Raw genomic sequence first — 12621 nt, forward strand, 5'->3', positions numbered from 1 at the left:
AAAAATCTAAAATTTTAGGTCTTGTTCTTCACAAACCAGCTTCTTCTCCACAGTTCCAATCTGGGAATACAGCACTGCTGCCCAGGACAGAAACATGGATATCATTCTTAAGTCCTTCCTTACTCTCCAACCCCCAATTCCGTTATAATTAAATGCCAAAGCTGATCTATTCTGTTGTCTAAACCTCTCTCAAATCCAACCATATCTTATCCCTACTATCACCACTCTAAAGTCAAGCCAGCATCCTCTGCATACTAACTGGTCATCCTGAATCCAATCTAGCATTCTCCACATTTCAATTAGGAATCTTTTCTAAAACACAGATCTGATCACAGCACTTCCCCATACTTAAACTCCTCCAACAGTGTCTTATTAATTTGTTAACTCAAATCCTTAAAGTGGTTTATAAAATCTCAATGAAATAGCTCAAGCCTTACTCTCTGTCTTCTCTCTCAACACTGGCTACTACTTGCACTCTCACTCTTTGTGGAACTAACTCTATGCTGAAGATATATTTCTTTCAGTTCCACCAATCTTCCCTTTCTCTTACTTCTCATCCTTTCTACTTGCTCTCATTCTTCTACTAACCACAGTCATTCCTCAACTTTTTATCTATATAAGTCACCAACAGTTCCTCTAAGTTCTAGTTGTAATGTCACATCTAAGAGCTTGCCATATTTCCATTCAGTCATTTGATAAATCTTTATTAAATGTCTACTGTGAGTAAAGTGCTGTCCTAAGTGCTTATATATTAATAAATAAAACAGAAATGATCCTAGCCATCCAGGAACACAGACCATCACAACATTAATCACATTGTATTGTAATTACGTATTTAGTGACTAGTATCAAGTATGAGCTAAAACCAATATAACTAGAATAACCAACTCATAAAACACTGAATGAATCAATAAAACATTAAAAAGGTATTTACTGAGTACCAATCATGTAACAGGTAGGCCCATAGTCCTCAGCCCAGGCAGAAGACCCTAAAAGGTTTCACATATTTGCTTTAATGGTTATCTCAAAAGAACAGTAGATCAGAGGTGAGAAGACTTAGGTTTTAATTATTTACCTGACCTCAAGCCATTCAGTCTTTTATTATTTATGAGCCTCGCACCCTTAACTGTAATATGGTAATATGTAAATTAATGATAAATATGGAGTCTTTCACAGTAAAATTTACTTCTTGGTAGGTTAAAAATGAGACTCATTTAAAAAGTTTGAAAAAACAGAACAAGGAAACAGATCAAACAATTAATTCCTAAGCTGTAAAAAACTGTAAACTTTAGTACAGTGAAAAAAATGCCAGTAATTCTGACAACATGGACATCCAGTTAAATGAAAGTGTTTTTACAACACAATTTCTGAAACTAAAATTTAGTTCACATCCCCTCTGTCTACATTTTCCCAAATTTTTATACTTTCCTTCAGAGTCCAACTCAATGTCACCTTCCTTCTACGAAGCCTTTCCTGACCTTCTCCTTCAAAATTTCCTCCTTACTCCTACTATGATATACATACCTAAAGGTATTGTGTTTATGACTTATAATTTGCTGTATGGAACTAAGAATTCTAAATATCAATGATTACTTAACATATAGCATCGCGCCTAAAACACTAAGTTTCAATAAAGGGTTACTGAATGCCTTTTTTTATTTAGCACCTTTATTTACAGTTTAAACCTACCATAAAAGTTTCAACAACAGTAACGGCAAAATTCCTCAGTCTGACAGAGCAGTTTTATGGTTTCCTGTTCACATACTAAAATGACATTTGCCACCTAGCCTTTTACTGTTAAGCTGAAAACCACTTCAGATTTGGGTAGATATTTTTATAATACATAGAGGCACAGATGAAACTTTCTTTGGGAAAACGGATTGACCAATCAGCTTAAAAACAGATCAAAGCAGCCTATTTAACCTTTTCAATAAGTAAAACAACATAGTGAAACCAAGGATGAGTTTTAACAGATGAAGACCAAGATAAATACAAATACATCCAGGAGAAAAAGCACCACGCTGGAAAATAACCTAATTAACTGTTAACCTAATTAACCTAATATTAATGGCTTTTACTATCTTTTTACTTGCAAACTATGCTAACATTAGTTTCTAGCAAATAATAAAGAAATTCGTCATTAGAAAGTATCCAAAATAGTGTGAAGGGAACAAAAGAGGGTATTTGCTCACATATAAGCATATATGACTTTTATTAAAATCTGGTTATTCAATATTAAAAACTGAATGCAGTACATAAAACGTGGAAGTATGTTAATTGAAAGGTTTAACACTAAAGGGGAAAAATCTTTATAAGTTACATATTTCTCCAATGGAATTAAGGTATGATGAAGAGTGACACTTCAAATGTTTAAGGAATCTCACAATTAAAGAAATGCACAAATATGACTTTTCACTTATTAGGCTGGTAAGAATTAAAACACAAGTTAATATTTAGCAGGGTGTAGGGAAACAGATATTCCCAAAAACTGCTAATAAGAATGTTAAGTGGCATGATCTCATTGCAATCTTGCAACATATATTAGAAATTTAAGTGCATACTAACCCAGCAATCTACTGCTACAAATGATCGCATAGACAACTCTCACACAATCCCAATGATATGGTCAAGAATATTTATTGCAGCATTGCCTATACAAGAAAACCTGAGATTTACCCAAGTATCTAATAACAAGGAAACAGTTACATTTTATTAAATGTAACATACATCTAAAACAATGTCCAAGATACATTGGTAAAGGGAAAAAGAAAGATGTAGAATATATACCAGCTATTTCTGCAAACTTACGGGGAGCACAGTGCTAGGCAAGAGAAGAGAGTTTTACATATTTAAACATTTCTGCACTATTTGCTCACACATATAAGCAAATGTGACTTTTATTTTAAAAACATAAAAATCTGAAAATACTAAATGTTGCTTGGCAATATATTTGAAAAAGGTCGAATGTACACTGTGAAGTATCATCAAGAATGAAGAACAATTTTACTAATTAAAAAATTTTCTTTTTCACATTACAATAATGGGAGGCAAAGCTACACTGCTACAGTGAAGTACAGAGAGGTTAATCTGGAAATTAAACTCATATACGATGAACATTCATGAAGAAGTTCAAATACTTTGATTCATGTATTCTACAAAATGGAAAAACTCAGCAGCAGCTGACTATAAAATAATGAAGCACAAAATGAAGAGTCTGAAAGTAAGATATACCTATCAGCTTCTAAGAAAAACAAGTATAAAATCTTTTAAAGACATAAACAATCACAAGGTTAAATTTCTCCGGATCAAATTTTATCAACAAAAAATGAAACACACTTCACATCCAAGATGAAATAAAAGAAATAATTGAGGTTCCACATTCAATTAGAACCTGTGACTATGAAAATCTTTGTAGGGAGACAGCGGAACAGTATGAGATGGGGTCAATGTCCAACTCTGTGTTCAACCCTTATGGGAGACACTGCAAAGAGGAAAAGCAACAAATTGACCCCAGTGGGGAAGAACTTCTCCTTGCTTTAGAATTGCTAAAAGGCAATCAAGCTCCAGGCATAAAAATCCCCCAGGTGACTACGATAGCCAACCCAACTAGCCGATTTTCAAATATGGAAGAAGAAAAGTAGTGTAAAATGCTTTAAATTGTTTTAAAGTTTCATTTCTTAAGAAAATATATTGTTTTTTTGTATTACAGATCTACAGTGATAAAAGAAAATTAAAAAAAAATACTTCAGCAAACTACAAGCTTCTTAAGCTATAAGAATCAAAAATGTTATCACAATTTTAAACTATGTTTCAATTTCTTTCTCCACTCCAAGTTTTTTACACTCAGGAAAATGAGTAAATGTTTTCTTTACTTTTTACAGATATGATCAGTCTTCCTAATGTTCCACTTTTACTAGTGTAACACATTCTTTTAAAATCTTTAAAGAAATAAACAGTACAAACTCACAAAGAGAATACGATTAGTAGTAAATATTTTAATTTCGATAACATGGATTAATGCCTTCACCTGGAAAGAGTAACTGAAATCAACAACAACTAGCTATTTTATTCTAACTGGACTGAAAGAAGGCTTGTTTTTTGTTTTTTGTTTTCCCCAAAATGCCTATAATGCTGCCTCGGTATTGTTCTCATTGGTTCCTCCCTACAGCCTAACAGCAACTGAAGTGCCAATGCACCTAGCCCATTCCAGCAAACATTCTGAATCCTTACTTATCTGAGAATTCTGTTCATTACTGAATGTTTAACAAACATTTACTAAATACACAGAACTCTAGCACTATGCTACTAAGATAAGTAAGACATAGATGGTGTCTACCTTCAAAAAGCTCTAGTAAAGAAAACAGACTATTGCAGTATGACCAAGTCTAGCTCAAAGGACAAGATGATGCTTGAGATGGACCACTTCAGGAGGTTAAGTGGACTAGCAAGAGGAATGGACACTGGCAATTGGGGAGGCAAAGGCTTGGAGAAGAGTGGCAACATATATACAGGACTAAAACTAGGAATATAAAACATCTTATTTTGTTTATTCAGGTAATTCTAGGCATTCCGAAATAGCTACAGTGAAATCACTGGACACCTTATAGAACTTACATTTTATTGTGCAGGTGGATGGGGGACAACGAAGGGGACAACTAGAGGAAAGAAAGCGGTGTAGAACTTTGGCAAATGAGGTCAGAGACTTGGAGAATCTGACACTGATACAGATATTCAAACAAAATTCTAGAGAGAATGCATAAAAATTTTGTCACGTATTTATACAATGTAGTATCACTTGGCATTAAAAAATAATTAACTACTGATATAACAACATGGAGTAAACATTATGTTGAATGTAAAAAAAGATACAAAAAATTGCATATTATATAACTATAAACATAAAGTTCAAGGCAAAACTAAGTTATGCTGATAAAATTCAGAAAGATGCTTGTCTCACAGAAAAGGCTATTGGGCTGGAATGGGAAGAGCAAGAGGAACTTTCTGGAACAATAAAAACATTTTACATCTTGATCTACATGGTGGTTACTAATGTGAACATATATGTAAAAACTCATTCAGCTCTATACTTAAAATTTTCGACATTTCGCCATACACAAATTTGAACTTAATAATAGAAAAAGTGTGGTGGAATAAGGTCAGAATAAGTTAAATCAGTCACCCAAAGAGCAACATAACATATAAGAAATCAGAATACAATATTCTAATAGACACTGTATATTCAACTAACAAAATACCTATAAGACCTTAAGTAGAAAAGTCTGGCTGCTTCTCTCCTTCAGGAAATTGTATAGACAAATAGTCCTTATAATAAATGCTATGAAAATAAAGTACACTTCTTAAAGAAATAGCTCACTATTAACAAAAAAAAACAAGAACAAAAACAAAAATTTTCTACACAGTACTACCTACCTTATAAGATGTACTATAAAGATTAATAAGGCACAAGGAACATATAACACAATATAGAAACCCAAATTATCACTACTATTATTATCACATAATAGCAATAAAAGGGAAAATTTTCTAAACCACTTATTGAGAATAAAATATTTAACGCCATATTACTCAACTACAGCACTTCTCATTCTAGTTTTTATTTTTTTTAACTTGGAGATCAATAAGCCTCTGGTAGCTGAAACATCTGATGAGACTAGAGAAAGACTAAGTTAACTACAGTTTTTATCAAAGTATTCTTCTTAATCTGTTTATATCCTGAATCCATGTTCAATTACCAATAGACAGTGAAGGTATCTTTAGCATTTCAACAGTTTAATACCAAAAATCATCCTTTCACATACCAGACCAAAAGTATATGACAACTCAATTTTCTGTAAGTCAACAGTTTTAAAAAAGTAAAGTGAATCAGAATGCTAAAGAAAAATCATTCAGTAGATTTACTCAAAAGAAAAATAAACAATCGTTTATAATTCTGAACATTATATAAGTTATTATTTGAATAATTTAACTAGTTTGTGAAAGAGCTTCAATAATGGAAATAAGAAAGTAAAACTCACAAAAGCAAAGACTACTGAACTACTATAATTCACTAAAAAAGAACAGTGAATCAAATGGTTTCTAAGTGGCTAAACCAAACACCAACTTAACTTTTTAACATGCTTTATAGTCACTGGAAACTACACAACTAAGTGATAAAAGTCAACATAAAAGAAGAAAAAGTAAGAATTTAGTTCCCCAGTTTGATGACTGTATTTTTACTCCTACCAAATCAACTGGACCAAATACATCAAAAAGTCAATTCTTTATATTTCAAAATTGTATAGAAAACGTAATTCTGGACATGAAGGCACATTTTTAACATTTTTATATTATTCCTACTTGGTATGTAACATTTAACAAAGTAGTCTTCTACTTACCTAGATTTTGTCTTATTAACATCTTGCTGCAAGAACAATCTCATTCGAAATTAAATCAAACCTGAAACACAGGTAAAAACATAATTTATTTTTTGCTTCAGGTATAAGTACATCTATGACACACTATGCTTTTAAATTAAAAACTGCAAATCAAAATTTTTTCTTGATAGAAAATCTACCCAAAAAAGTGTTCAAGTAAAACGTGACCATTTTAACCTTCAGGAAACTTGCTTAGTACCATTTTTTTGAGGAACAATAATCTATTCAAATGAGAAACTTAAGCGTTTTAGTAGTCTTCAAAAAAATTTACAAAACTTGTTTTTGTTAATCCTAATAGTATAATAGCTATAATTAAAAGCAGCATTGGTTCATAAAACATACACTTCTATAGATCAATGTTTATCTAATACTGTTAGGTACATACCCTCCCCCCCTCAAAAAAAAAAAAAAAGCTGAAGGAAAAAAATATACAATGAGATGGCATAAAAGTGCATACTAATTAATAGTAGCCATAAGAATGGCTAACACTAATTAAGTACTTGCTAAATGTCAGAGAACATTCCAAAGAATAGCATACATTGATACTCTCCTATTTCCTCAATTTAATCTTTAATATAGTATAATGTAACCTCTATCCCAACACTCTACTGAAAATTTACTTTTCAAAAATCTACCTAACCCAAATTTTGTCATTTTATAAATTCTGTAAACTCAGTAAGTCCTACCCTGAACTCTACGCATCTCCTGTCCCTACATGAAAATGGCTCATTACTCTTGTGAATTCTTATTCTCAAAAAATGGCACCATACCTATTTGCCATTGTTATGTAGATTACCGTAACCGTTCTATTTGACTCAGTATCATCCCAAATTGATCCTTCGCAGAACTATATAAGTAATCATTTGGCAATGGCTATCTTGAAGATGTAGCATCTATGCTTCAAATTCTTAAATAGTACTCATCAATGATATTGGCCTTATCTATCCCTAATCTTTACTCCCCAAATCACTCCATATTTCTAGTATACCAAACTATTTCAACTCCCAAAACAGTCCCCATGCTCTCAGCTTTCATGTCTTTTCACAGTGAATTACACCCACCTTCTCTCTCTCTTTGCTAATACATTTTTACCAGCTTTTCAATATTTACCTATCACCCTGATATTTTTTTAATTTCTTCAGCTATGTAAAGCTGTGTTTCTCAGTTGCTGTAGCAACTCGTGATAGCTCTATATCAACCCTATCTGTTTACTTGTGTATTTTCTGAATGACAGTGAAGACAAGAATTCATTGATCTCATTTTAACACTTTCACTGGTTAGTGTATTGTAAAAGCATAAAATGTAGGCTGAAAGATTGCAGAAATTTTGTGTTGTATCCCAAAATGTACAAAGGAATATAGAAGAAAAACAAGTAAAATTTGGACTAATAAGTTGAATTCACATTTTCAAAGCCCTGAGGAAAAAAATTCACATCACTTCTGGATCCAGTAATGTCAATTTATGAAATAACTACATCTAAGTAAAAATGTAACTGACCAAAATCAGCCAAGTAAAACCTTTTACTGGGTGAATTAATTTCACTGATTACCAGTACCAAGATTTTGGTACTAAATGTTTATATCCCTATAGAAAACAAAGTTTGTGGACTATAAATCCTAAACTAATGTAAGTATTACCCTTAAGCAGAAAAAGAGTTGGACAAGACAAATATGGTTTCAATACTAATAATGTCCATAATCTAAAAAAGTGGTTCTCAAACTGTAGCATGTGCCAGAAGCACACACTGCAAGGCTCCACAATCAAAGTTCCTGATTAGCTATGTTTAAGAGTGCAGCCTGATCATTCGCATTTCTAATAAATTCTTAAAGTGATCCTGATGCTGCTTCTAAGACCACATACTGAGAACCACAGACTTAAGAGTTTTCTGTGTAATGTCTAGAAGAGATGAGAATATTTTTTCTGCCACCCATTGCCACCAACATTTACCCACCCAGAATTGGATACAAACTAAACTATAAATCAAAGTGAGAGCAATAAAAGTGTCACAGGCTGATAAATGGACCCACAAAAGATATCTACATCCTAATCCCTGGAACCTCTCTGAAGGTTACCTTATGTGACATCCTCCTCCCTCCACCCCCCCAATAAAGGTCTTTGTAGAAGTGATTAGAGATCTTGGGGAGAGATTATCCTGGAATACCTGGATGGACCCTATATACAATTACATGTATCCCTATGAAAAGGAGGATGGGGAAATTTGATTACACAGAGAGCAGAGAGAGATTTGAAAACACTGGCCTTAAAGACTGCAGCCAAAGCCAGAATGCCAGTAGCCACCAGAATTGTAAAGATTCTCCCCTAGTACCTCCAGAGGGAGAACCACCCTGTTGACACCTTGATTTCTGGCCAGCGATAATGAGTTCAGACTTCTGGCTTCCAGAACTATGAGAAAATAAATTTCTGTTGTTTTAAGCCATCTAGTTTGTTAATTTGTTAGAAGAGCCATAGAAAACTAAAATACTGATGGCAGATTCTCTAGGAAATATGTAGAAGCACTATATAAAACATGTTATAGACTGAATTGAAACTCTAAAATCCAATGTGCATATATTTGGAGAAAAGCCTTTTAAGGAGGTAAATGAGGTTAAATGAAGTCATGAGGGTGGGCCCTAATCCAATATGACTGGTGTCTTTATAAGAAGAGACACCAGAACTAACAGAACTAAAGGGAGAAATAGACCATAATACTATCGTAGTATGGGACCTAAATACCCCACTGTCAGATATGCACAGATCGTTCAAACAGAAAATCAACAAGGAAATAACATCCTAAATGATACATTAGACCAACTGGACATAACTGACATTTCCGGAGCCTTTTATCCCAAAAAAGCTGCTTATACATTCTTCTCTAGTGTACCTGGAACATTCTCAAGGATCTAAGTATGTGTTAGATAGCCTCAATAAATGTAAGAGGGTTGAAATCATACCAACTATATTCTCTGATCATAATACTTTGAAACTAGAGATCAACTGCAAAAAGAAAGCAGAAAGAACCACAAATACGTGGAGATTAAACAAAATACTACTGAAGAATAATTGGGTCAGAGAAGAAATAAAAACAGAGATCAAGAAATACATAGAAATGAATAATAATGATAGAACAACATATCAAAACTTTTGGGATATGGCAAAAGCGGTCACAAGAGGAAAGTTCATATTATTACAGGCCTACCTCCAAAAACAAGAATGAGCCCAAATAAACAACCTAACACTTCATTTCATAAAACTAGAAAAGAACAAATAAAGCCTAAAGTCAGCATAAAAAAAAAGAAATAATCAAAATTAGAGTAGAAATAAATGAAATTGGAAACAAAAACAAAAATGAAAAGGAAAAAGAAATGCAACAAAGAGCTGGTTCTTTGAGAAAGTTAATAAAATTGACACACCCTTAGCTAGACTCACTAAAAAGAGAAAGGACACAAATAAACAAAATCAGGGATGAAAGAATGGAAATTATGACTGACATCACAGAAATACAAAGGATCATACAAGAATACTATGAAAAAGTATATATAACACCAAATTTGATAACCTAGACGAAATGGACCAGAACTTAGAAAAATACAACTTTCCTGACTGAATCAAGAAGAACTGGAAAATCTAAAAAGACCAATCAGCAGTATGGAAACTGAAACAATCATCGAAAGCCTATTAAAATTTGTAAAAGTCCAAGACCAGATGGCTTCACCAGTTGAATTCTACCAAACAATCAAAGAAAAGTTAGTACCTATTCTCTTCAAATTCTTCCAAAAAAAACCGAACAGGAGGCAATAGTCCCAACTCATTTTATTAGGCCAGTATCACCCCAATACCAAAACTTGGTAAAAATAACACAAAAAGAAAATTACAGACCAATCTCTCTCATGAACAGAGGTGCAAAACTCCTAAATAAGATACTAGCAAACAAATTCAGCAACATATTAATAAGATTATATACCACGTTCAAGTGGGCTTCATCCCAGAGGCACAAGGGTGGTTCAACATACGCGAATTGATTAATGTGATAAACCACATAAACAAATTAAAAAATAAGAATCATACGATCATATCAATAGATGCAGAAAAGCCTTCGACAAGATACGGCATCCATTTATTATCAAAACATTAACAAAATCAGTATGGAAGGAAAATATCTTAATATAATAAAGGCCATAGATGACAAGCCCTCGGCCAACATTGTACTTAATGATGAAAAACTAAAAACCTTCCCTCTAAGATCAGGAACAAGGCAAAGTTGTCCACTATCACCACTGTTATTCAGTATAACACTGGAGTGCAATCAGGCAAAAGAAAGATATAAAAGGCATCCAAATAGGAAATGAAGAAGTCAAATTGTCACTATTTGTGGATGACATGATTCTCTAAATAGAAAACCCTGAAGAATCCACAAAAACACTACTAGAAACAATAAGCAAATACAGTAAAGTCTCTGGATACAAAATCAACATTCAAAAATCCATAGCATTCCTATACTGTAATAATGAGTTGGAAAAAGAAGTGGAAAAAAATAATTCCTTTTTCAATTACAACAAAAAGAATAAAATACCTAGAAATAAATTTAACGAAACATGTGAAGGACATTTACGATGAAAACTACAAGACCCTATTAAAAGAAATCGAAGAAGATACAAAGAAATGCAAAGATATTTCATGTTCTTGGATTGGAAGAATCAACATAGTTAAAATGACCTTATCACAGATTTAATGCAATCCCCATCAAAATCCCAACGGCATTTTTTGAAAAAATAGAACAAAAAGATCATCAGATTTGTATTAAAGCACAAAAGACTCTGAATTGCCAAAGCCATCCTGAGAAAAAAGAACGAGGCTGGAGACATAACTCTGCCCGTCCTCGAATTATACTACAAAGCAACAGTAATCAAAATGGCATGGTATTGGCAGCAAAACAGACACATGGACTAGTGGAACAGAATTGAGATTCAAGAAATAAATCCATACTTATATGGGCAAATAATTTTCGACAAAAAAAAAGCCAAAAATATACAGTGGAAAAATGAAAGCCTCTTTGATAAATGGTGCTGGCAAAACTGGAAAGCCACCTGCAAAAGAATGAAACTAGACTGTTGTCTAGCACCACACACCAAAATTAACTCCAAATGGATTAAGGACCTGAATATAAGACCTGAAACAAAATGCACAGACGAAAACATAGGAACTAAATTCAAGGACCTTGTACTTAAAGGGGATGTTATGAATTGGACTTTCAAAGCAAGGGAAGTAAAAGCTAAAATAAATGAATGGAACTACATCAAAAAAACTTCTGCTCAGCAAAAGAAATCATCAACAACAAAAGAAATCATCAACACGGTAAAGAGACAACCATCCGAATGGGAAAATATATTTGCAAGCAACACCTCTGATTAGGGCCTAATATATCCAAAATATACAAAGAACTCATACAACTCAATAACAACAAAAAAAACAAATGATCCAAACAAAAAATGGGCAGAGGACCTGAACAGACACTTCTTCCTAGAGGACATACAAATGGCCAACAAATGTATGAAAAGATGCTCAGCATTGCTAGCTATTAGGGAAATGAAAATCAAAACCACAAAACCACACCTGTTAGAATAGCTATAATCAACAGGACAAGTAATAACGAATGCTAGAAAGGATGAAGAGAAATAGGAACCCTCATACACTGCTGGTGGGACTGCAAATTGGTACAGCCACTATGGAAAACAGTATGGAGGTGCCTCACAAAACTAAGAATTGATCTACCATACGATCCAGAAATTCCTCTACTGGTATTTACCCCAGACTTAAAAACTCGTATCTGAAAAGATATTTGCATACCAATGTTCATAGCAGCATTATTCACAGTGGCCAGGACATGGAAGCAACCAAAGTGTCCTACAATAGATGACTGGCTAACGAAGCAGTGATACATATATACAATGGAATATTACTCAGCCATAGAAGAGATAAAATACTGCCATTTACAACATGGATGGACCTTGAAATAATCATACTAAGCGAAATAAGCTAGACAGAAAAAGCCGAAAATCACATGGTATCACTTATATGTGAGATAGAAACCTAAAAGCAACAAATGAACAGGACAAAGAAAGAAAGATTCATAGACATGGACAATGGACTAGTGGTAACCAGAGGATAGGGGGGAGAGGACAGGGGGAAA

General features: G+C 33.3%; 1 protein-coding gene across 17 annotated transcripts in view; it reads right to left on the reverse strand.

Annotated features, from left to right (window-relative positions):
• The window catches only part of ZNF644 (zinc finger protein 644), a 97979-nt gene that overhangs the window by 65091 nt on the left and 20267 nt on the right, over positions 1-12621 (reverse strand). For 16 of the 17 annotated variants that reach the window (XM_016134298.2, XM_036236236.1, XM_036236176.1 and 13 more), the window contains one exon: positions 6396-6456. The exons of the other annotated variant lie outside the window; for it this stretch is intronic. In XM_016134298.2, coding sequence (XP_015989784.1) covers positions 6396-6439 — 44 coding nt within the window. In that variant the 5' untranslated portion in view covers positions 6440-6456. The remainder of the gene's footprint in view (positions 1-6395; positions 6457-12621) is intronic. 17 annotated transcript variants of the gene reach the window in all.

The sequence above is a fragment of the Rousettus aegyptiacus genome, unplaced genomic scaffold, assembly GCF_014176215.1.
Source record: "Rousettus aegyptiacus isolate mRouAeg1 unplaced genomic scaffold, mRouAeg1.p scaffold_m13_p_1, whole genome shotgun sequence".
Taxonomy (NCBI): domain Eukaryota; kingdom Metazoa; phylum Chordata; class Mammalia; order Chiroptera; family Pteropodidae; genus Rousettus; species Rousettus aegyptiacus.